Genomic DNA, 26,587 nt, shown 5'->3' with positions numbered 1-26,587 from the left:
GTGTGTTGTGTGTGTGCTGTGCGTGTGCGTGTGTGTGTGTGTGTGTGTGTGTGTGTGTGTGTGTGTGTGCTCTCATTACTTCACGCTGGGAGGAAAGGATGTCTACGTTATCGCCAGCTTCACCTCTCTGAACCTCTGGTGAAATCCAACGATAGTAACATAACACACGCCTAACTCCAGGCAGGCCCTGCATTTACACACGGCGAAAAAAAATTAACGTTGTTTAGACAACACGGCACAGAGAATGCGTGACAACGGAACAATCCAGACAGCTGTGTTGACAGCGTTGATGCACAGCGCTATATAATCCAGGGCAGACAGATGAATTAGGTCTGGAGGACCAAACAGAGGGGGTTAGCGGTGCACACACACACTCACACACACACACACACTCACACACACACTCATACAGAGTGCTGAGACTAGCCTCGGTTAATCTCCCTGAGCTAGACAGCTGGGAGTAGGCTAATACAGCACACACACTCTCTCACACACACACACACACACACACACACACACACACAGACAGACACACAGACACACAGACACACAGACACACACACAGACACACACACAGACACACACACAGACACACACACACACTCACAAACTCATACAGAGTGTAATTCTCATGGCAAGCGCCTGTTGTTCCCATATCCATCTACTTTCTTGCCTCGCTGCCAGACCTTCTGCTACTGGTCACCTGAAGCTTTTTTTTTATTTTTGCAGGGCTGTGAACTCAAATACTACTGGCCTCAAATCTGGTTGGACAGCTCTGATTGGTCAACGGATGAGAGAGAAAATAGAACCGCAGAATGCTAATGGAGGTCAATCCTTTCCAAGCTTTTTCAACCAGTTGTCAAAGAGTTGGGGCAGGCAGGCAGAGGTGTGGTTTTACCAGCGCAATCAAGTATGGTATGCCGCAGTTTAATATGTTCTCTCCACTCGATACCTTGATGGCAATGTTTGGAAATGTAAATGGGTGATCATTTGGCTGCCTTGGCAAAGCCAGAGAGAAAAAGTCCAATTATTAACAGCTGTCCCCGTCAATACAGCCAGCTATTTCTGACCGGACTCCATGTATAGAGCACTCTAACGTGTATATAAATGGTCCCAGCGAGCGAAAGGTCTGTCCCCCCTCAGGCCTGGAGGAGGGGAGGAGCTGGGTGCTGCTCAAGTGTCAATCAAGAGCAGGGAGATAGAGGGAGAATTAGACTTCAGTCTGTCTGCTGTGCAGAACAGATGAGCTTGGTTAGGGGGCTGCCATGGAACTGAGTGGAACTGAGTGGCTGCGAGGGGGAAAGCAACCGACTCTGAATGCGAGCGAGTACTAGTATGTAGGAGAGAGTGTGTGTGTGTGTGTATGTGTGTGTGAGTGTGTGTGAGTGAGTGTGAGTGTGTGTGAGTGTGTGTGAGTGAGTGTGTGTGAGTGTGTGTGAGTGTGTGTGAGTGTGTGTGTGTGTGCGTGTGAGAGTGTGAGAGCGTGTGCGTGTGAGAGCGTGTGCGTGTGAGTGTGTGTGTGTGAGTGTGTGTGAGTGTGTGTGTGAATGTGTGTAGTACATGCCAGGGCAGAGAGGAGGCTTGTGTTTCTGCACTGAGGCTGAGAAGCAGGGAGACTGTTTGCATCATTCTTCACCCATATCTGACTGATGAGGCAACTGTGGCAAGCCTTCAAAGCACACACACACAACATTCAGTATTACTTATCGCCATAGAGACAACAGCGGTGCCCTCCCACCATCACAGGTTGGTCTGGCCTCCCCCGCTACCCTAAAAGGCCTATGATGACTTCATCCTCTTTATTTGGCCCGTAAAGGCCTGAGTGGAGTTAAAGGGCGATTCCTCCCCAAAGACCCACAATGTGCCATTCGACAGTTTATCAAAACACTCAGGGAAATGAGTGTGTCTCTGTGCGTCTCTTTTGTAAAGAACATTAGGCAGATTGTACCAACTGTCGCTGCATAAAAGCATTCTCAGGATGTAGCAGATGTCTCTGGCTCCATGCAACTTTAGTAAGCGCTGATTAAAATGCTTCAAAACTGTTGAAGCTGGAAACTGGACTGAGACACAGACAAGGCCACATCAGATGACTAAAATGCCTGGCACGTAGTTGGCATGGTCACCAAGGCTGGCTTTAGGAGATTCATGGTGGTGCCGCTTTTCTGTCTTAACGGTTCACAATGATGAAGCATTATAAGGTCAAAGAGACAGCGCTCAAAAAACTTAAAGACCCATCACTAAAACCCCCCTTTGCCTTGACATCTTCAAAAATCATTCCATTACATCCTTGTGTTTAATAGCAAAGCCATTTGTCTTTGTGATAATGACAAGATTTAGAAAAATTAAAATTAAAAAATTAAAAATGAAATCGCTGTGACACAGAATGAGAAAAAGACGGCCATGAGAAAGATACGAATGTAGAATGAAAAATAGCATCCTTGATTATGCGCTGCTGATTGTTAAAAATCTCTGCTCAAAACCAGCCCTCACACTAATAAACACTCTAATTACACAATGCTAAATGAGATGTTTGTGTGTGGGATGTAGGTGTGTGTGAGTGTGTGAGTGTGTGTGTATGTGTGTGTGTGTGTGTGTGTGTGAGAATGGAGGGCAGGCGGGCTAAACAAACAGATTTCTCCCAGTGCCTTCACAAATAATGAAATTACAGATGAAAGAGAGGGGGAAAAAAAACAGATAGAGAGGAGGAAAAAATTAAAACAACTTCAAAACAATTGAGAAGAAACTTGAACCAAGGGAGGGGGCAACAAGGACCTATAAATATTTGATATGTGTATTACAGTTTAATGTGCCTCTACTTCATCACACAGACAGGTCACCTGCCGGGTTGCGGACCAGGGGGTCATGGGTTGGCAGCGCCAACCACATTACATGCATCTCCGTGGGGAACACACACAGCTCCAAATTGTTCCTGCAATCGCCTACTTAGTATGCACCATTTTTTTTCTTTCAATCTAGGCCAGCATCTAGGGGCTGGCAAGGCCTATGGAATTGTCTGTGAGACTGAACAAAGGTCTGCTTAAATATTTTCAAGGGAAGGGATGAACTAGTGTGACCGCACAATGAGAACAAAAAAAAAAAGTGTCTCATAACAAAACATTTTTGACACACTACAAGGTTCCTGAGCTTGTGGTTTACACAGGCTGTGTTGGATCCCTCATGCCCCTGAGATATGTTTCATCTGGGAATTCTTTGGCCATTAGATGACTTCTCAAAAGAAGCTATTTATTTTGGCGTTCCAGGTCCCATGTTTTGCCCCGAAGAATGAAACCCTGGCCCTGAAAGAGATTCCAGTGCAATTAAGGCTGACACACAGAGCCTTAAATAGAATCAGAAGGATACCTTTCTTCCCCTAGACTCTTATGGCGCTGTTAAAGGGCGGCTGGCAGGGCACAGTACACTTGGCTCATGCCTTGTGGTCTTACCGGCAATAACTTTAGCCAAATCAAATCTCTGATTATTATAGAATGCCAAAGAACGATCAGACCCAGGGCATGGGAATCATTACAGTAAGACAGCTGTGGTACAGATAACACAAAGGGTGTTAAACATGTACATTTGATATCTGATATGTACTGTATATTTTGCTGAGCTTTAACAATCACAACACTCTGTAACATTCTGTAAATCCAGTTCAAGATATCTGCAATTTTTCACTGTACACTGCATTTAAAACATTAAACACATCACATGACAGCAAAGGGGCATGTAAGATCCCAGATATTTTGTAATGCAAGTGCAGAAGTAAAAGACCAGAGCTATGTGGGTGGAAGTACTTTGAAACTGTGCTGACTAAAAACTGTTTCCAGGCAACCATTGAAATAAGCCCACTATTTCACGCCCAGTGGCCAGACTACAGCAAATGGGCTATACTGCATTAAAAACCCCTGATTTACCATTTTCTGTTACAATTTTCAACAATGAAAATGCCCCAACCACCATCATTCAGATGGAAAATTATTCTTGGCAATCATGAGCGTGCTCTGCACAAGGAAGTGGCATATTATTTCAGGGCAACACTTGAAACGTGCAAAAACTTACAGTGATTCACAACCTCATCAAGACCAATGAAAACCCACAGCTTTGCGAGTCATGAATTGCCTCTATGTTTGACATGGATAAAAACCAAGAGGCCATATTCCCAAGGTACCTTATTGGTTGTTTACCTACACTATGACATATTTGTAGATTGGTCACTCAAATTAACGTTTGAGTAGGAAGCCTCAGAGTAACAGAGCATTACCTTTTAAGAACATTTCTATCACAGAGTCAAAAGATTTTAAGTCCCGTCGTATAAAAACCACATTCTCCTCCTCAGGATTGCTGGGGCTCCATTATGGTCATAGTAATTGCCTGATGAGTCAAACTCAGAGGAATCCAACCACTACCCCTGGAATTTCTCTTCCTGGTGACAGCTCCCAAGAACAAATGGGAAGACACTCCATCTAACAGGAAACCACTAGCGCAGTGTTTCTACGAGTTTCACTTTTATCTTGAACACAAGGACTGGGAGGTTTTTTTCCGAGTTTAAAAAAAGGTTGCTCCCAAAGCAAGGCATTGTTCATTTTGTGATCACTGGTTCAATGGATGCGTAGCTGAGATGACTCACAGGATGTAGTCCATGACATCTACTATCTGGATAAAATGAGCTGGGTGGAGGATTTTTTTTCTTGACGAATGAATCATACTGAATCACAGAAAGCCATTTCAATTCACTGTGACTTTGCTTAACACTGTACCGCTCTGGTTAGGTGACTGCCACTTAGACATGAAGCAAAGGTCAGATCATAAGCTCACAAATAGCATATTAAAGAGAAAACTGTTACTCACATCACTTTTCCTGAACTTTGCTTTTAGGCTTTTCATGTTATTCCATTCAGTTTTGAGACAGCCCAGATGATCTGCATGGCAAAAATACAACATGTAAGGTTCAAAACAAGTTGGTTACACATTGTGTCTGCTGGAAAATACACATCCCCATACCATTCGCTGTCTTGCTACAAGTGAAGGTCGCTCACTGGAAACTAAACAGGAACTAAAATACACACTGTAAGCTCACCAGGGCGCTTCAGAAGAGGAATCAGAGGCTCTGGCTTTAACAGGCACACCGAGTCTGTTCGTCATTTGTGGCAAGCGTGCCTGGGGTCGAGTTGCCAGTTTACAAACTAACTCAGTCAATATTCAAAGTCCCACAGTGAGAAAGCGCCGAGATGATTTTTTACAAGAGTGCTCTTTAAAATGTGGTGGAAAGCAATACGGTAACCCGCAGGGCACACATAATGTATTCAATCTACACATACACACACAGCAGAAACATTGATAGGCCTATCCATAAAACGACCTGTCCATGGTAAAGAAAGGCAGTTGGAACCCAAGTTTTTTTTTAAAAACATTTTTTTATGAATTAGCGCTTCAACATGATGCAATGATGCGAGCGAATACGTTTGTATATTCGTGGCTCTTGTCAAAACCAGCGATTCATTCACCCAAGAACAAAGTATCTATATTAATGCAAAAGAACAACTGAAGAAACAAGTGAAACAGGATCACATTCCTTCACGTATCCTCAGCACAATGAACAGAACTTTGTTGCAGCTACCGGAAACCTTTCAGTAATACAAAAGTGGTAAGAATCATGCTGGGGAAAGTGTTTTCCAGGTTCTGAACACTTACCTACTTAACAAAAGTTCTGCGACACAGAGTTGAGCGATTTGGTGCAGATGAGAGTTTTCAGCGCTTACTGACTAGTCTACGCGGCATTTAATTCAGCACAAATGTCTACATGCATCGGGAAACGGTAAATTATGTGCAACGCTGGACACAACAGGCAGATCCGTGAGGCTGGACTATGCTAGCTAAATGCATTAGCTACCAGTGAGTCCATTGAGGTGGCCTGGCTGCCTGTGCCTGCACCCTGCTCAGTGGCGCTCTCTCCCTCCGATTGTTCCCCCGGTAAGTCGTGACGTCATCTCCCTAGTGTCCTCGTGACTGGCTGTAATGTTACACCGTTCCCGGTGTACAGTAGCCTATGCCGATTCGTACTGTCGTGATTCCCAACTTTTTCTCGAGTGAGACATATAGCGTATTTGTCCGATGGTAACACCTGTCAATATTCGGGTTAGCTGTCTTAGCAAGCAAGCGGCTTGAATTGTACAGTTACTGCTATGATTTGTTGTTTGGCCCGTCAATAAAGTTCGATGTACACTATAATTATGCGAGGATGCAAGCACTGCGCCGTGAACTAGACAACGGAAATCACACGATCAGGCCAAATGATTTCTTGCTAATATATTGCAACTTGTATGAAAACAGTTCAGGCTACCTGATACGTCTTTTTATATGTAAAGGTAGTTTGCGGTAGTTTGAATTGTATTGAGTTAGGGGGACTTGAGAGAAACCCTAACCCTAGAAATCCACGGGACTCAAGATGGTTGCCTCAACTACGCGGCCGCGGGACCACAGAAAATAATCGCAATGCCCATAACTACACCGTCCTGGTAGTGATGTAATAGGATGAAATGGTGTTTTTCTCAGGGTCCCCAGTGCGGGTTTATGAAGAGAGCCGGTGGGAACTCTGGCCGTGAAATAGACACGGCTGAAGTCATCTAACATGCCTAGCCCAGTTTTTTCAACCGATTTACCCAACTGAAATATATATTTTTTTAATTACGTGAGAAAGTGTGTGCTTGTTAACTCAGTTCTCGTAAAGACCTCCTTGAGCCATGGGATATTGATCACAAGATTGAACACAGCTTAAACCATGCATTACACATATATGTATTTTTTTTAATCTTAAAAACAAGGAGGTAATAGTCTCTGAATGAACCCTGTGTATGGTCTGCCCAGTAGATGGTAGTACTGTTCTGTGTATTAATTTGACACGGATCACTAAAGAGTACTTCCCTGCAAGCGGGGGGAGATGTGGGGCTCTAAGCAGGCAGGGGAGTTTAAAGGGCAGGGGCACAGATAGCACTGGGGACGGGGGGACATGTCCCCCCCCCCAGATTCATAGTGACCGTGATCCGTCCCCACCACTCTACCTATGTAAGGCGACAATCATCAGTAAATAACATTTAAAAAAATGTAGCGCCCCCCCCAGTTCAAAATTCCCATCTGCACCGCTGCCAAAGGGTACATGACCACTGGCCCAAGGCACTAGCGATCCGAGCGTGGGTGGAGGGTCTGGAGATCATCTTGGCCCCGAGCCCGAAAATAGGCTTTCTTGGAAGAGGCTGTATTTTCTGAGAGATTTGGACAGACATTTGCAGTGTCTGAAAGAGGCTTCTGTCTCGATGCTTAAAAAGGAAGGCGCCTCTCTGGTTTGAAAGACAAGTATCCGCTATGGCAGAGGATGGGAGTTGGCATCACGCTGTCCTCATCCAATTCAGCCTCCTTGTCTCCCTGAAGCAGGTTGCCTGCTCTCAGTGGGATGGATCTGCCTTTTATGACTCAGTCATTCAGTGACAGGAAGTGTTTTGGAGCCAGTACCAATGGGCTCACATCTCAAACAGCACTTTTTTCACCTCCCTGATATGATTCACCAGTCAGTGGTTCTGCTTAGCATTAGTAGAATAAAAACCGCACTCTCAAGCTTTTCTCTTTAGAAATAAGACCAGTTTATTTTCGTACAGACGCGTTTCGGCCTTACGCCATCGTCAGTGTGTGATAGGCCGAAACGCGTCTGTACGAAAATAAACTGGTCTTATTTCTAAAGAGAAAAGTTTGAGAGTGCGGTTTTTATTCTACTAATAGTTAACATTCTTTTACTCGCACCCGAAAACGCATTTATATATATTTTTTGAAGTAGAGCGCGCCTATCCCTACTAACTTCTGCTTAGCATTACACTGTGCCAAAGAGAAAACAGTATTTTGCATACCATCTGAATGATGAGTTTCAAACAGGTTTTTTTTATCATGTAAACAAATGAAAGTGGCGTTGTTGTCATGATATACAGTATACTGACATTCCAAAAGCAGTATACTTACTCAGAAAATGTCATGTTTTCCATTGTCTCTCATATTTTATTATCATTCCAATACGTTTTAATAAGCAGAATTTGTTTTGTACCTTCCACAGTTGCAGCAATTTGCAGATTTTTGACAGTCCGGTTGTCAGGCACTCCTCCAGCATCTTTTCATTTGTTTTGTGCCATATAAATGTAGTTCTTTGTGATCACAACACCTCACATCTAAATGTGTCTGCCTTTAATACATTTTCCAATCACCCTCCGCCCAGTGTCTGTGTTGTTTTGGCCATCGTATTTTAAATTATTCTCCGTTATCTTTCAAACCCTGCCTGTAACGCCAGAAGGCCAGTGTTGCCTCTGTACTACTAATGACAAGACTGTTGCTCTGCAGGTCTGTTCAATAAAGCTGCCAGCTGAGATTGTTTGAGGCATCTATTTCTCAAACTGGAAGAGACAGAGTGATGGGCTTTTATCCTCCTGCAAAGATTTACACCTGGGCCTTTCACTTCTCCTTCTGGTCTTGATAGAGCCATTTTGCACTGCTCTAAGAAGGGGGTAGTTCACACTGTGAGATGCATTCTACTTCTTGGAAATGTTTTTGTTTGTGAATGTTTTGCCGGAATGGTTCTTTGTACGCCTCAGTAGATATTCCATAAAAAAAACTTGCTGTTTCCAGCTGTTTCAGGACGTTTCCACGTCTTCCGACTTAATTTCTCTTCATTTTAATGTTATTTTAATTCTAAATAATTTACCAAAATGAAATATTTTGTAAGTTTACATTGGTGGCTGAAGGTGCACTCCCACCAGCGCGGGGCGCTGGCTCAAGCCTCAGCTCTGTTTCTCTGGCCTTGCAGCCAATGGGAGTGTAGGGTTCACACCCTTCTATAGGAAAACTTTCAATGATAAGGTACATCTTTTCTTCTTAACTCCACTAAAGTACCCGGGGCAATTCACGCATTCATTAACGTTTTCTTATCTGGAATTCATTCTAGGCTAGGAACAGGATTTAAGGATTTGTCCTTGGCACGTTTTTCTTCTTAAATTGCGCCACAGATGGCTTTAGCCTCTTCATTATTTTGTTCTTCGAAGTTTCTTGAACACACACACACACTCTAACCAAACGACTCACTGTGCTAGCATGTTCTGACAACACCAAGGAAGAACGTACCCCTTCCGTTTTCGATTTTACCCTAATGTTAGTTTTATTTTTTTAATGTAAAAATATTGGTTGAGGATATAGTAGGGGGCGCAAAAAAACCTCAATTCTTTTCTTTTGTTTTTGCTGGCCGCAGGTTTTGGCGCCCCCCTCTGAGTGGCGCCCTATAGGGCGACCGCCTATACCGCCTGTAGGAAAGCCAATGGGATTGTAGGGTTCACATCATTCTATACGGTGAATCACAGCAGCCAATGGGATTGTAGGGTTCACACCCTTCTATACGGTGAATCACAGCAGCCAATGGGATTGTAGGGTTCACACCCTTCTATACGGTGAATCACAGCAGCCAATGGGATTGTAGGGTTCACACCCTTCTATACGGTGAATCACAGCAGCCAATGGGATTGTAGGGTTCACACCATTCTATACAGTGAATCACAGCAGCCAATGGGATTGTAGGGTTCACACCCTTCTATACGGTGAACCACAGCAGAGATGATAATGAGGAGTGCTAGCCACTCATTCATTTTAGTTTTTTTTTGGCCTTTAATCGATAGTTTTAGTGAAGAGTGGGACAGGAAATGAGAGGGAGACGAGGTGGGGAGTGGACAGGAGAAATGACATCATGCTGGAATCAAACCTATGTCCTACATAGCCTATATGTGAAATTCTCTATTTATTACGGTATGCTGCTTCTTAGTGCTGCTAATCATAATGTCTCTTACCTGCAATTTATTGATTTTAATGTTTTATTTATTTATTTATTTTCATAATTATTTTTATTTTATTTTTTATTTTTATTTAAGTTTCTTTTACTGTGTTTCAATTTAAATGTTATTACTGTTTGTTTATGTAAAGCACATTGAATTGCATAATGTACGAAATGTGCTCTATAAATAAATTTGCCTTGCCTTGCCTTTGCCTTGCCTTGCCTTGCCTACATGGGCATCAAGCCCGAATGTGGTAGGAGCTACTGGTTAATTTTGATTTTGATTTCGAGTTTCTGCTGTCCATACTTTGTGTCACTGGTAATTTACAGATACTACACAAAGCCTTTCATTGACATGGTTCTTCTTTCAGTATCTGGCAGTACTATGTAATGTTACGACTAAAAAGTATATTGCTGCCAGCCTCATATTCACAATTATTTTCTATTTTCCAGAAATAATATTTCTAGTAAAGCCTCTGTAATGTCACTTGCTTTCCTTTCATTTATGTGTGACCTTTTCATATTGAATGATATTTCATAACATAAAACCACATCTGTGACAAAAATACTATACTTTTATCTTTTTTCCAATAAGCCTTATGGTGAAAGTTCGATAAGATTATTTAGCATCACAAGTGAATGGAGAGCCTAAGTTTGTTTTCTATTGATTGAATGGAACAGCGAGACAGCCGGTAAAGACAAACCTTTTCATATTGAATCATATTTAAAAACATAAAACCACATCTGTGACAAAATAATAGACTTTTATCTTTTTTCCAATAAGCCTTATGGTAAAAGTTGGATAAGATTATTTAGCCTCACAAGTGCATCGAGAGCCTAAGTTTGTTTTTCTATTGATTGAATGGAACAGCGAGAAAGCCAGTTAAATTAACGTTCTGGAAAAAAAATTGATTATTGACTTCAGCATTACGCACCTTTGCAGTAGTTTGCACAAGATACATTTTAGAAAACATTTTAGAAAACATTTGAGAAATATACATACAGTACAATACTACAACACTACTGGTGGTGACTTTGTGTTAGGAAATAATATAGGCAAATAGTACCTTATTTATATTTGGGCTTGTCTTAAAGGTACAGTCCTTGAATATATTTCATTATTCTTTCTGTCAAATTGGCTGACATTTTCCTCACATTCCTCTAGCTGTTTGTCTGGTGTGTGAGTTATGCACAGTCCTTTAAATAGGAAACCAATCACAAGAACAGCTCAGCACAAGCCATTCACTGTTTCAACCAATCAACATGTTGATTCAGGAGAACAGAGGGGAGGGGTGTAATTTGATTGGCTTTTGAACTAAAATATCAACAACTTTTGATTAGAATCCAGGGCTATGCCTTTAAGAGTGATAGAAACATGATCTGTTGAATAGAAAAGGCCATTTTGTTTTGACAATCACCCTTAACGTTTCCTATAATTGTATGTTTGCTCATAAAGAAAACAAGCCATGCATCTTTTCTCAGAATACCTGTATGTTTTTGAATTGCCAACTGTCACTGTCAAAATTTCATTTATGTTTTCCAAAACTTCAACAAAGACCACTACAATGTCACTGGAGAATAAAGTTTACATAACACAATTTCATGTGAATTCAGTCATTGATCCCAAAGGTGTTGTTGGACTGCCCTTTGAGGATTGTATTGATCCAGAACATGTGTTTCTTTGAGAGGTGAGTGTACACCCCAGGTTTCTTGGGGTCTCCACATCCAGCTCCTCCAGAGACTATGCCAACAACATTCTTCTTACATTCTAGGGGGCCACCAGAGTCTCCCTGGAAACAATGAACATTCAAGCAAAATCAACAAAGCATCCATCCAGGAGACTTTAAAACAAGAGTTTTAGAAAGGTTGATATGTTGTTTTAACCTCATGTCAATAACCTGATATTGTTGATTCTTTTGAAGACTTTATACATACTGTGCAGGAGTCATGCAGTGGCTTTTTGTTGCCTGCACAGAGCATGTCTACTATGATGAATGGACTGCGGTTGTAGAGGCAGTTGCAGTAATCACGGTCTATGATGGCCACGTCCACACTTCGGAGGACGTCAGAGGGCGTTTTGACTTTTGGGTCTGTGTATCCCCATACAATCACCTGGCACTTTGTGTAAGGGCGGAACATCTTTGGACGATTTAGGCAGTTTCACTGGTTTCACCTACTGCTTCTTGACCTTGACCTTGTTCTTGAGCTATGAGAAGATCAACAACAACCTTTCGATAAATTCTAAATAGAGTTGCTTTTTGTTTTCAAGAAATCAATTCTCTAAATAATGTATTGCATGTATCAAGTATGATTCCTTAGAAAAAGATGAGACCTGTTAAATAATGAATACCTTCATTGACATGATATCATTAGCTCCGGTTTTCACGTCGAAGATACGGGGGGTTTCACATCTCTTGATTCCCACCCGAATCTTGTTTTTCGCATTCTTCAGAGAGTGAGCGCCCAAGAGGACAGTCGCATTTTCCAAGCATAGACAGATCTGAAATAGGATGCATCTTTCAAGTTATTCATGTATGAATTCTTCATGAGGTAAAGAACTGTACATTCTTAGCTAATGTAAAATGTATGTGCTGTATGTTTGTATGCAGATATTCACAGGTTTTCGCACTGGTTCTACACGGGACACTTTACCGTTAGCGCACACACACACACACACAAACACACATGCACACACACAGACACACATTGATAAACGCGCACACGCACACACAAACACACACACACACACACACACAAAACACACACAGTTTCTGTTCATGAATCAAATAAACCCCTATGCAATATTAATGCAATTTACAGTCTATGAACATACGTCTTTACAGTGGGCGGCAGTAAGAACCCACTGGTCCTGAATAAGGAATCCTCCACAGACGTGTTTCCTGTCGACCTAGATGCCATCCACTGTTTGGAGTGAGCCTTAATCTCCTTCCCTCCAACAATGGAGACTCCAGCTCCATCTGAACGATTTAATGACCCGACGTTGTAGTTACATTTTTACACAACTGTGAAGATACAGAAAGAAAGAAGTTTCCAGAAAAAAACTGTTCAGGCAATTACCTGCAAGTGCACCCCAAGTGCATAGGATCCAGAGGCCAGCGAGCAGCACAGACACCTGAGCACACATGATGAAGAACATCTAAACAGATGTGGGGGCTGCTTTATGCAGACTCTAAAGGTGTGAAGTGTTATGGGGGAGGTACATGTCATAGGACAGGAAATGGCCTCCTCTCTCTTCACACTGCTGGCTCTTCGATGTGGTTTCACCAGGGTACAGTTTGGGAAGCCCCTCACACACACACACCTCATAGAGCGCACTCACTCTGGCACGTTCTAGAATGCACAATATTCTCAAACAAATAATTGAAATGGAAAATACTTGCAGTGATGTGTGATTTAAGTGGCTTTATTTAATAATTTTACATTTTAATTGTCACAACTGTGCACACTTAGTCCAACTCTGGACAACACAAATCTAATAAATAATTTGCATAAAAGCAGTGCAAAAACACACACACACATACCAAGAAACAACATATCTTAACAGGGTTAAATACCGACCTGTGTGTGTTATCAGCTTCGTTTGCATTGTCATGGAATTAGAAGGTTAATGTATTATTAAACTTAGCATATCGATTGTTTAACAGAATGGCCAATTTCTAACAAACTGTCCGATAACTGACATAGCTACACTAGTGCTTTACTGTGTTTGCCCCCGACACTCAACCCAACTCAAGGCTGAGAGTTCAAGAGGTACAGGAGGCAGGCTTTGTTGGGGCCAAGCTGGAAAGCATTCAGCCTCTTTAAAGACCCGTTTCCCATATTCTGCCCCTTAACAACATTATTCATGCAGCCCAGGGTCAAGAGGCTCAGCGTCACTGCTTATAACATTAGGCTAGAGGTAGATGAGAGAGAGGCACAAAACGCCCATTAGCAAGTGCCATTCCCAGTCAGACAGCGCCATGGTTGTGTTGCATGCCAAAGAGTTAATAAGTGATTATGGCGGGACTAGGGGTATGGTTAGGGGCTAGTTTCCTCCCTGTGTGTTGCTTTGCAAGGCTTTCTTGCAAAAGGTGTGATCCGACATTGCACACATCAAGCGCTGACATTTGAAAGGGTGGGCCTGTTTGTAGCAGTGCTCTGCTCTCTACGTGACTAGTGTCATTTGTTGCCAATTACTATGCTACATTTGAATGAAGAATTAGTGGTGTCCAAATTACATTTTTGCGATTAATTTTAAATATTTAATGCATTTTACTTTCAATTAATGCAATTAACACAGCCGCCTGGGTATTGTTTATTATTCCTGTAAGGGCATATCTAATTGAATTATCTGAGGGCGTCAAGCGTAGGCCTACACCTGAGACGGAGCTAGTTGAATTCACAAGCTTGCAGATTTATCCTTGCCTCCTTGTCTCCCTAAAGTAAGATTGCCTGCTCTCAGTAGGATGGATCTGCCTTTTATGACTCAGTCATTCAGTGACAGGAAGTGTTTGGAACCAGTACCAAAGGTACGGTACTTATTTATAGTTTCTTATTCTTTTTTTCAAATTCACTGAAATTTGACCTCACATTCCTCTGGCTGCCTGACTTGTGTGTGAGTTATGCACACTCCTTTAAATCAGATCAGAATCAGAATCAGATCACAAGATCGGAACAAGCCATTCACAATTCTAACCAATCAACATGGTGATTCAGTAGAAGAGAGGGGTGGGGTGTGATTTGATTGGCTTTTGAACTAAAATATCAACAACTTTTGATTGGAATCCAGGGCTATGCCTTTAAGAGTGATAGAAACATGAGCTGTATAGAAAAGGCCATTTTGTTCTGACAATCACCCTTAACATTTCCCATAATTGTAAGTTTGCTCATAAAGAAAACAAGCCGTGCATATTTTCTCAGAATTGTTTTAATTGCCAACTGTCAATAATACATTTATGTTTTCTAAACTTTAACAAAGAGCTCTATAATGTCGTTGGAGAATATAGCTAACATTAGACAATTTCATGTGAATTCAATCATTTATCCCAAAGGTGTTGTGGGACTGCCCTTTGATGATTTCATCGATCCAGGACATGTGTCTCTTTGAGAGGTAAGTGTACACCCCAGGTTTCTTGGGGTCTCCGCATCCCGTTCTTCCAGACACAAGGCCTACAACATTCTTCTTACACTCAAGGGGTCCACCCTGGTCTCCCTGGAAACAAGGAAAATAAAAGGAAAATCAACAAAGCATCCATCCAGCAGACTTTTAAGCAAGAGTTTTAGAGAGGTTTATATGTTTGTATAACCTCCTGTCAATAACCTGATATTATTGATTCTTTTGAAGACGTAATACATACCGTGCAGGTGTCATGCGGTGGCTTTTTGTTGCCTGCACAGAGCATGTCTTCTGTGATGACTCGTTTGTTATTGTAGAGGCGGGTGCAGTCATCGTGGCCTATGATGGCCACGTCCACACCTCGGAGGACGTCTGAGGGCATTTTGACTTTTGGGTCAGTGTATCCCCAGCCAATCACCTGGCACTTTGTCTTAGGCGGAACATCTTTGTACTTTGTAGGTAGTTTGACTGGTTTCACTTTCTCCTTCTTGACCTTGACTTTGTCCTTGAGCTATGACAAGATCAGCAATAACCATTTGGTGAATTCCCATAGAGTTGCTTTTTGGTTTCAAGAAATCAATTTTTATAAATAATGGATTGCATGTATCAAATAAGATTCCTTAGAAAAAGATGAGAATCAGTAAATAATGAATACCTTTACTAACATGATATCATCAACATTTGTTTTCACGTTGAACGTAGGGGGGGTTTCACATCTCTTGATTTCCAACCGAATTGTGTTTTTCTCATCCTTCAGAGAGTGGCCGCCCAAAAGGACAGATGCAAGGTCCAACCTTTTACAGATCTGAAAAAGGATGTATTTTACTCGTTATTTATGAATGAAATCTTCATGAGGTATAGAACTGTACATTCTAAGCTGATGTAAAATGTATGTATGTTTGCGTGTATGTATGTATGCAGATATTGACTGTACTTTTCTACGTGGTTCTACATGGGACACTTGACCAATAGCACAAACACACACACACACACACATGCACACACACACACACGGGCACGCACACACACAGGCACACGCACACACACACACCACACAGTTTCTGTTCATGTACCATAGAAACCTTCATGCAATATTAATGTAATTTACAGTCTATGAACATAGCCCTTTACAGTGGGCAGCAGTCTATGAACATAGCCCTTTACAGTAGGCAGCAGTCTATGAACATACCTCTTTACAGTAGGCAGCAGTTAGAACCCACTGGTCCTGAATGAGGAATCCTCCACAGATGTGCGTCTTGTTGACCTGGATTGATGCCATCCACGGTTTGGAGTGAGCCTTAATCTTCTTCCCTCCAACAATGGACACTCCAGCCCCATCTGAACGATTAAATGACCCAACGTTGTAGTTACATTTTTACACAACTCTGAAGATACAGAAAGAAAGAAGTTTCCAGAAAAAAACTGTTCATGCAATTACCTGCAAGTTCACCCCAAGTGCAAAGGATCCAGAGGCCAGCGAGCAGCACAGACACCTGAGCACACATGATGAAGAACATCTGAACAGATGTGGGGGCTGCTTTATGCAGACTCTAAAGGTGTGAAGTGTTATGGGGGAGGTACATGTCATAGGACAGGAAATGGCCTCCTCTCTCTTCACACTGCTGGCTCTTCGATGTGGTTTCACCAGGGTACAGTTTGGGAAGCCCCTCACACACACACCTCATAGAGCGCACTCACTCTGGCACGTTTAAGAATGCACAACAAATCTGTGAAATGGATAATACTTGCAGTGAAGTGTGATTTGAGTGACTTTATTTCTGTTTGGCTACAGTTGTAAATGCCTCACCACGAAAGAAAGATTTCCCCCCTACCTTTTGACCTTTTCTTCTTCAGTTGAGTTTGCCAACAACTGTGCACACTTATCCAACTATGGACAGCACAAATCCAACTATGGACAGCACAAATCCAACTGTGCACACTTATCCAAATATGGACAGCACAAATCCAACTGTGCACACTTATCCAAATATGGACAGCACAAATCCAACTGTGCACACTTATCCAAATATGGACAGCACAAATCCAACTGTGCACACTTATCAAACTATGGACAGCACAAATCCAACTGTGCACACTTATCCAACAATGGACAAACAAATCTAATAAATAATTCACACAAAAAAAACAGTGCAAAAAACACACACACACACACACAAAAGAAGCAACATAGTGCTTTACTGTGTTTGCCCCCGACACTCAACCCAACTCAAGGCTGAGAGTTCAAGAGGTACAGGAGGCAGGCTTTGTTGGGGCCAAGCTGGAAAGCATTCAGCCTCTTTAAAGACCCGTTTCCCATATTCTGCCCCTTAACAACATTATTCATGCAGCCCAGGGTCAAGAGGCTCAGCGTCACTGCTTATAACATTAGGCTAGAGGTAGATGAGAGAGAGGCACAAAACGCCCATTAGCAAGTGGGTAAACATAGCCATTCCCAGTCAGACAGTGCCATGGTTGTGTTGCATGCCAAAGAGTAAATAAGTGATTATGGCGAGGCTAGGGGTAGGGTTAGGGGCTAGTTTCCTCTCTGTGTGTTGCTTTGCAAGGCTTTCTTGCAAAAGGTGTGATCCGACATTGTTTTCTTTCACACATCAAGCGCTGACATTTGAAAGGGTGGTCCTGTTTGTAGCAGTGCTCTGCTCTCTACGTGACTAGTGTCATTTGTTGCCAATTACTATGCTACATTTGAATGAAGAATTAGTGGTGTCCAAATAAAAATGTTTGCGATTAATTTTAAATATTTAATGCATTTTTCTTTTAATTAATGCAACTAACGCAGCCGTCTGGGCTTTGTTCTTATTCCTGTAAGTGCATATCTAATTTAAATATCTGAGGGTGTCCAGCGTATGCCTACACCTGAGACGGAGCTTAGTTGAATTCACAAGCTTGCAGATTTATCCTTGCCTCCTTGTCTCCCTAAAGTAAGGTTGCCTGCTCTCAGTAGGATGGATCTGCCTTTTATGACTCAGTCATTCAGTGACAGGAAGTGTTTGGAACCAGTACCAAAGGTACGGTACTTATTTATAGTTTCTTATTCTTTTTTGTCAACTTCACTGAAATTTGACATCACATTCCTCTAGCTGCCTGACTGGTGTGTGAGTTATACACAGTCCTTTAAATAGGAAACCAATCACAAGATCTGAACAAGCCATTCACTATTCCCACCAATCAACATGTTGATTCAGGAGAACAGAGGGGAGGGGTGTGATTTGATTGCCTTTTGAACTAAAATATCAACAACTTTTGATTGGAATCCAGGGCTATGCCTTTAAGAGTGATAGAAACATGATCTGTTGAATAGAAAAGCCCATTTTGTTATGACAATCACCCTTTACATTTCCAATAATTGTACGTTTGCTCATAAAGAAAACAAGCCGTGCATATTTCTCTCAGAATTGTTTTAATTGCCAACTGTCAATATTACATTTATGTTTTCTAAACTTTAACAAAGAGCTCTATAATGTCGTTGGAGAACATAGTTCACATTACAGAATTTCATGTGAATTCAATCATTGATCCCAAAGGTGTTGTTGGACTGCCCTTTGAGGATTTTATTGATCCAGGACATGTGTCTCTTTGAGAGGTAAGTGTACACCCCAGGTTTCTTGGGGTCTCCACAGCCTTCTGCTCCAGACACAAGGCCTACAACATTCTTCTTACACTCTAGGGGTCCACCCTGGTCTCCCTGGAATCAGGAACATTCAAGCAAAATCAACAAAGCATCCATCCAGCAGACTTTTAGAGGGGTTGAGGTTGGTTTTTATAACCTCCTGTCAATAACCTGATAATGTTGATTCTTGTGAAGACTTAAAACATACCATGCAGGTGTCAAGTAGTGGCTTTTTGTTGCCTGCACAGAGCATGTCTGCTGTGATGACCTTGAAGCCATTGTAGATGCTGGTGCAGTCATCACGGTCTATGATGGCCACCTCCACACCTTGGAGGACGTCTGAGGGCTTTTTGCTGTTTGGGTCAGTGTATCCCCAGCCAATCACCTGGCACTTTGTCTTAGGCGGAACATCTTTGGGCGATTTAGGTAGTTTGACTGGTTTCACTTTCTGCTTCTTGACCTTGACCTTGAGCTATGAGAAGATCAGCAACAACCTTTCGATGAATTCTAAATAGAGTTGCTTTTTGTTTTCAAGAAATCAATTTTCTAAATAATGGTTTGCATGTATCAAATACGATTCCTTAGAAAAAGATGACACTTGGTAAATAATGAATACCTTCATTAACATGATATCATCAACATTTGTTTTCAAATCGAAGGTACTGAGTCTTTCACATCTTTCGATTCCCACCCAATTTGTTTTTTTCGCATTCTTCAGAGAGTGAGCGCCCAAGAGGACAGACGCAAGGTCCAACCGTTTACAGATCTGAAAAAGGATGTATTTTACTAGTTATTCATGAATGAAATCTTCATGAGGTATAGAACTGTAAATTCTAAGCTGACACACACACACACAAGCACACACACACACACACACACAAGCACACACACACAAGCACACACACACACACACACACACACACACACACACACAAACACACACACACACACACACACACACAAACACACAGTTTTTGTTCCTGTACCACAGAAACCTCCATACAATATTAATGTAATGTACAGTCTATGAATATACCTTTTCACAGTGGGCGGCAGTAAGAACCCACTGGTCCTGAATGAGGAATCCTCCACAGATGTGTTTCCTGTCGACCTGGATAGATGCCATCCACGGTTTAGAGTGAGCCTTAATCTCCTTCCCTCCAACAATGGAGACTCCAGCTCCATCTGAACGATTAAATGACCCAACGTTGTAGTTACATTTTTACACAACTCTGAAGATACAGAAAGAAAGAAGTTTCCAGAAAAAACTGTTCATGCAATTACCTGCAAATGCACCCCAAGTGCAAAGGATCCAGAGGCCAGCGAGCAGCACAGACACCTGAGCACACATAATGAAGAACATCTAAATCAGATGTGGGGGCTGCTTTATGCAGACTCTAAAGGTGTGAAGTGTTATGGGGGAGGTACATGTCATAGGACAGGAAATGGCCTCCTCTCTCTTCACACTGCTGGCTCTTCGATGTGGTTTCACCAGGGTGCAGTTTGGGAAGCCCCTCACACACACACACACCTCATAGAGCGCTCTCACTCTGGCACGTTCTAGAGTGCAAAATATTCTCAAACAAATCATTGAAATGGAAAATACTTGCAGTGAAGTGTGTTTTAAGTGGCTTTATTTAATAATGGTACTTTATTTCTGTTTGGCTACAATTTTAAATGTCACAACTTTGCACACTTATCCAACTATGGATAACACAAATCCAATAAATAATTTGCATAAAAACAGTGCAAAAACCCACACACAAAAAAAGAAACAATATATCGTAACAGGGTTAAATACTGACCTGTGTGTGTTATCGGCTACGCTCGCGTTGTCATGGAATTAGAGGGTTAATCTTTTATCAAACTTTGCATATGGATTGTTTAAGAGAATGGCTGATTTTTATCAAACTGTCCGATAACTGACATAGCTACGCCAGTGGTTTACTGTGTTTGCCCCCGACTCTCAACCCGACTCAAGGCTGAGAGTTCAAGAGGTACAGGAGGCAGGCTTTGTTGGGGCCAAGCTGGAAAGCATTCAGCCTCTTTAAAGACCCATTTCCCATATTCTACCCCTTAACAACATTATTCATGCAGCCCGAGGTGCTCAGCGTCACTGCTTATAACATTAGGCTAGAGGTAGATGAGAGAGAAGCACAGAACGGCCATTAGCAAGTGGGTAAACATAGCCATTCTGCTATTCAACCCCACATTCAGCCCAACTCAAGGCTGAGAGTTCAAGAGGTACAGGGTGCAGGCTTTGATGGGGCCAAGCTGGAAAGCATTCAGCCTCTTTAAAGAATATTCTGCGCATTAACAACATTATTCATGTAGCGCAGGATCAAGAGGCTCAGCTTCACTGCTTATAACATTAGGCTAGAGGTAGATGAGAGAGAAGAACAGAACGCCCATTAGCATGTGGGTAAACATAGCCATTCCCAGTCAGACAGCGCCATGGTTGTGTTGCATGCTAAAGAGTTAATAAGTGATTGTGGCGGGGCTAGTTTCCTCTCTGTGTGTTGCTCTGCAAGGCTTTCTTGCAAAAGGTGTGATATGGATTTGCTTTTTTTCACACATCAAGCGCTGACATTTGAAAGGGTGGGCCTATTTGTAGTGGTGCTATGCTCTCTTACTGACTACTGTAGAGTCATTTGTTGCCAGAATCAGAATTGTATTTTTGTGATTCAGTTGAAATATTGAATGCCTTTTTTTAAATTAATGCATTTAACGCAGTCGCCTGGGTTTTGTTCTTATTCATGTTAGTCCATATCTAATTAAAATACCTGAGGGCATCCAATGTAGGCCTACACCTGACACAGAGCTTAGTTGAATCCACAAGCTTGTAAATGTATCCGACTGGCTGACCTAGCCGCTAGCTCCTCTCGAAGTCTATCCCTCCCCAATAGTCCGTCTCTTCTCTTCGCCACTTCTGTAGTTCTCTGTGTCTTCATCAAAATAATAGACCCATCGCACTTTACGTGCTACAAGTCTAACAATGCCATTCAAGCCGACAGCCAATTTTATTGGAAATTCATGCAGCCCAGGGTCAAGAGGCTCAGCGTCACTGCTTATAACATTAGGCTAGAGGTAGATGAGAGAGAAGAACAGAACGCCCATTAGCGCCATGTGGGTAAACGCCATGGTTGTGTTGCATGCTAAAGAGTAAATAAGTGATGGTGGTGTTTCCTCTCTGTGTGTTGCTCTGCAAGGCTTTCTTGCAAAAGGTGTGATCCGACATTGCTTTCTTTCACACATCAAGCGCTGACATTTGGGCCTGTTTGTAGTGGTGCTTGGCTCTCTTAGTGACTAGTGTCAATCTTTATTGAGCTTCCAAACACAAATACAAGCAAACAAACACAAAATTAAATTAAATGTAGTACATATCATCTGATTCAGAGCCAAGGTGCATTGTCATCTGTTCTACATGGACGCCATGCCACATCAAACTTCCCCATTGATCCATTTATAGTGTATCTAATTTTTTCAATCTGTGATGGATCTGTGATGTTCAATGACATCACAGATCCATCTGCCACAGGAAGGGGGGTGGTCACTCTTCCAATTTAAAAGAATGAGTCGCCAGGTATAAAAGGGAGGGATAGGCTATACTGTTTAATTGTGGCTTTTGCAGAGGGAGATCATCCGTACACCAAAAAGTCCAATGAAAGGACATAGTTAAATATAGTCAATAGTTAAACCTGAGATTGCTGAGTATACCTCAAATATTGAGAACCAGAATGCTGTTAAACTAGAACAAGACCAACATGTGTGATAAAGAGTGGTAGGTGCTTGCTTACACCTGTCACAGATAGGGTGAACTCCTGGGAAGATTTTAGATAGTTTAATCTTGGACATATGAAGCCTATGTACGATCTTAAACTGAATAATACTGTGTCTTGCACAAATAAAGGAGGAGTGCATTTTTCTGAACTATGTTAGACCATTGATCTTCAGTTATATGTGCATCCATATCCTTCTCCCAGTTTTCTTGTATTATTGACATTGAGGAACCTTCCCATTCAAATTTAATTGTGCACAGCCTTGATACGGTTCCCATCACCTAAGGTGGGGTTTCAAGGATTGAATCAAGACTTTGGTGGAGGTGAGGGAAATTGAGTAAAGCGATTCTGTATGAAATGTCTGACGTAAAAAAAATTATCAAATGACATGAAAATGGCATCCTTGTATAACATCTTTATATTCACCACTCCGTTTTTCTAAGCCGTCTATGCTCCATTTGAATGTACAATTAGTGGTGTAAAAATGTAATGCTTGCGATTAATTTGAAATATTTAATGCATTTATTTGTATTCATGCAACTAACGCAGCCTGTGTTCTGTTCTTGTTCATGTTAGTGCATATGTAATACACATTTCTGAGGGCATCCAACGTAGGCCTACACATGAGCTACACGGAGCTTAGTTGAATCCACAAGCTTGCAAATGTATCCGACTGGCTGACCTAGCCGATAGCTCCCTCCGAAGTCTAGTTCTGTAGTTCTCTGTGTCTTCATCAAAATAATAGACCCATCGCACTTTACGTGCTACAAGTATAAGAATGCCATTCAAGCCGACAGCCAATTTTGATGGCCTTGATGGAACTTTATTGGAAATCTATTGTTCACAGAGAGAGAATCTGTGTTCACGGTTAAGAGATACTATCAAACAATAGTAAATGTGTTTGAATGCATTGTATGGATCTTGTATCGTTGTCTTCTTGCCGTTTACGAGCACAAAGGCATGAGTGTTTAGAGTCTAAACTTTAGACTTCGATACAGAATCATTCCAATTAAGATCATTCAAACTAAGGTCTGCAGACATCAACATTCGGGCAAGGAACACTGGCACTGTCACCTCATAATAAGGAGTGGCACATCTAGACATCGCTCTGACTTCACGCCATAATACTCCCTTTGTGTTGATTCTGCATTTATTCTGTGATTTTATAATTATCTATCCATTATTCCATGCTTCAGTCTGAAGAAGAAAATAAATGATTCATCGCGATTCCACAGTAAATTGTTAAAAACCCATTGATAGCACTAAAATACAACAAGAAGTACAACACATTTTCTTTTAACACTGTATGTAACTTTCTGCTTCATGTCAGGAACAATGACTTGACTACTCGAAGTGATGTGCTTATTCTCCAGTGTGACCTTTTGCTCCAGAATCCTTTCACATGAAGAAAAGCATTGATGTAGAATTTCCTTTTAAAAGCTGAGGTCTGTATTCTTCCTATGCCCATTATCAGATTTTATGTCCACTATCCTTTAGCCACTTGTACCTTCCTTCAAGGCTCTCTATAGGCTCTCTATAGGCTCTCTATATTCACTTAGCAGAACGGAACCTTTTGAGGGACCATTTAAAGAAAAAAATCGAGTTGACATGAAAAGGGCGCCCATCATCAATACACCAGGTTAAGGCTTTAAAGGGGCCAATCCCTGTGAGCACAGTATATCAAGAGTGCTGCACTTACACACTCTACCGCTTTCTCCTATTTCTCCCCCTGCATATAAAGACACGGACCTGCTGTAGTCACACACACACACACACACATACACACAACACACACGCACACGCACGCGCACGCGCACGCACACAAACACACACACACACACACGTGCACACACGCACACACGCACACAAACACACACACACCTTTAGCCATCTAGGCTGCTTTTGTCAGAGAGTAAACAGACGGGGGGGGGGGGGGGGGGGGGAGAATAAATCAGGCAGAGAACAAATCAGATTTTGTCTCCCTTCTCTCCTCTTTTGAGAAGGATCAAAACCCAATTACCCACTGGGACCATCCGTGGAGACACACGTAGGAGTCCTTTGACACTCAGATGTCACCAAGCATTTCCCGGATGAGTTCCTTAGCTTGTGTTGCAGTCGCAAATCCACCAGGACATGTCTGCTCATTACAATTGAACAAACGGGAACACACATGTGGGCACTAGCTCATGTACGGTAGAAACCTCACAGTTGGGAAACATGTGAAAGTGTGAAATGTACAGCGAAAATAATGTAATATTTGTCCTTCAACTTTTGTCAAGTTTCCCCTCATAGTGACAAGTTCTTTCATCATTCATGATTGTGTCAGACTTTAAGTGTTGGCCACTCTAAAGTAGATTCCAAAGTGGAATCGAATGGCTCTGGCAGCCAAGAAAATGGAAAAACTCTTTTAAATAGCAGTAGACAGGACCTGTATGCCTGGCAGAGATGGAAATAGTGAGCTTTGATGCTTGGTGATTGCCAAAAGCATATCACCCTTTCTGATATTTAAAAAAAATGTCTCACGTCTCCCATCTACCTAAAATAACTTGTGTTGTTGAACACTGATGTAACTTTCCCTTTCCAGTTTCTACAGGAATTCTAAGGGATACTCATAGTGGACATGCAATGTTTCACATACTATACCTACCATACATTGCCTTTTTTCTTCTTTCTTTCTACTTTGCGCATTGTAGAATTTTTTGGGGGGTATTTTCAATGACCTGTACTTTGAAAGATTTATTTAAATGTATGGCAGATAAGCACACATTTGAAGAGAAAGATATAGTGCAGGGAATAGATAATAAAGGGCCAACAATTTTATGAAACTATTTTGACTATTACTTTGTTTTGATTTTACATTTCCCAAGAAGGTCAATTGCTGGGTAACTCTAGCTGAGTAGCTTTTGGTGCAGATCAACAAATTGCTTCCCATGGTCGTTTAGCTGTGTGAGATAAAAGATACAAAACTTGTACACTGTAAAGGGCATCATTTGATTGATTGTCTAGCTCAAATTTCAACAACCTTTCCTCAGACTCACCGACCGCACCTTATAGCCAAGTGTGCTCATTCTACCCCAAAAAATCTCCCATGGTCTTTAATTCTAGTCTCGTCTAGTCTGGACTGTAACAGCTGATTTATAGTTGTTCCTGGGCTCTACACCGAGCCATGAGGCCCGTGCCAGGGCCCACGCCGTCGCAAGCACTTACACTAATTGTGCTGGTGTGTCTGTGCTGCTCTGCAACGCCAGTTGGTTCAAAATAAACAAAGGTTAACCTTATAGAAATATTATTTGTTTGGCCTTTTTTCCGCTTTTGACCTGAATTGGAGGTATTGTATTCAGGGATGCTGAACTAAACTTGGCAGAAAGGTTGGAATTAAGGAGGCTACTGTGAGGAGGCTACTGTGTAATCCACAGGTGGTACCGCCAAACCCAGCCCATACACTGGATGTGAGGTCTGTGCTCTGTCCCTGTCTTGTTTCATTGTGTATCCCTTGTGTTCTCCCGTGTTCCTTCTTTTGTGTTTGTTTACCCTTGTCTCCTCGTGTCTGTCTCCTCACGCCCTTCCCTTGTTATTGTGCTTGTGCTGGTTATTAGTTTGTCTCCCTTGTGTGTCATGTGATCTTTGTTGTCTAGTCTTTGTGCTTCCTTGTTCCCACCATGTGCTTTTCACCATGTGCTTCCCTGTGTTTGTTTGTGTTTGCCATGTGCCCTCGTTGCTATTGAGTTCACACACCCCAACCTCAATTCGTAACACTGGACCCACTTGGGATTGGGATGCATGTAAACAAATCAATCAAAACAATACTGCAGGTAGAGTTGGCAATACGTTGCCTATTTTTTAAGGCGCAGAATCGGTGAGATTGACAAAGATTGACCAAAACAGGTGTATACTTTTGGCATGAGATGCATTGAAGTCAATGGAATTTTTTTAATGCTAGCATAAGACAGGATATTAAAGCATGTGTCTCGCGTGAAGAGCGTGGGCGTTGGCAACTCTGTGAAGGTGACTGGGTCATTGCTTAGCATAATGGACTTGCTGCAGCCCTGGCAAATGTTATTACACAGTAACACAGTAGAGATGAGCCATCACTTTCTTTTCTGGATTCATGTGTCTTTTCTATAACCTTTTTAAACAGCAGCCATGCATTTATAGCTACCTCTCAAACGAGTCTCTTGCACTTGAGTCATCATATTCTCCCAATAGCTCACCAA

General features: G+C 42.0%; 3 protein-coding genes and 1 pseudogene across 6 annotated transcripts in view; all 4 read right to left on the bottom strand.

The window, feature by feature from the left end:
• The window catches only part of rai14 (retinoic acid induced 14), a 45,599-nt gene extending 39,648 nt beyond the window's left edge, over positions 1-5,951 (bottom strand). For 2 of the 3 annotated variants that reach the window (XM_080842404.1, XM_080842406.1), the window contains exons 1-2: positions 5,692-5,951; positions 4,849-4,919 (exon numbers count right to left, since the gene is read on the bottom strand). In XM_080842404.1, coding sequence (XP_080698530.1) covers positions 4,849-4,884 — 36 coding nt within the window. In that variant the 5' untranslated portion in view covers positions 4,885-4,919; positions 5,692-5,951. The remainder of the gene's footprint in view (positions 1-4,848; positions 4,920-5,691) is intronic. The other variant, XM_080842405.1, reaches the window with a different exon arrangement.
• Positions 5,952-11,460: 5,509 nt separating this feature from the next.
• Positions 11,461-13,007, bottom strand: LOC308368730 (granzyme K-like; annotated as a pseudogene). Its single transcript has 5 exons — positions 12,929-13,007; positions 12,684-12,828; positions 12,201-12,350; positions 11,786-12,056; positions 11,461-11,640 (listed from the first exon to the last, which is right to left on the bottom strand). The product of its transcript is annotated as a granzyme K-like (transcript).
• Positions 13,008-14,882: 1,875 nt separating this feature from the next.
• On the bottom strand, positions 14,883-16,483 carry LOC308368729 (granzyme K-like; the record flags this gene model as incomplete). The annotated part of the gene is made up of 5 exons (XM_080842983.1): positions 14,883-15,062; positions 15,208-15,477; positions 15,622-15,771; positions 16,156-16,304; positions 16,405-16,483. 5 exons carry the CDS (start codon positions 16,481-16,483, stop codon positions 14,883-14,885), a joined length of 828 nt encoding a protein of 275 aa, XP_080699109.1.
• A 2,006-nt stretch (positions 16,484-18,489) lies between these two features.
• On the bottom strand, positions 18,490-19,957 carry gzmk (granzyme K; the record flags this gene model as incomplete). The annotated part of the gene is made up of 5 exons (XM_080841632.1): positions 18,490-18,669; positions 18,803-19,066; positions 19,211-19,360; positions 19,631-19,779; positions 19,879-19,957. 5 exons carry the CDS (start codon positions 19,955-19,957, stop codon positions 18,490-18,492), a joined length of 822 nt encoding a protein of 273 aa, XP_080697758.1.
• Positions 19,958-26,587: the final 6,630 nt, after the last annotated feature.

This window comes from Sprattus sprattus (genome assembly GCF_963457725.1).
Source record: "Sprattus sprattus genome assembly, chromosome: 7".
NCBI classification, from domain to species: Eukaryota; Metazoa; Chordata; class Actinopteri; order Clupeiformes; family Clupeidae; genus Sprattus; species Sprattus sprattus.
This window is presented reverse-complemented; position numbering and strand designations above follow the sequence as displayed.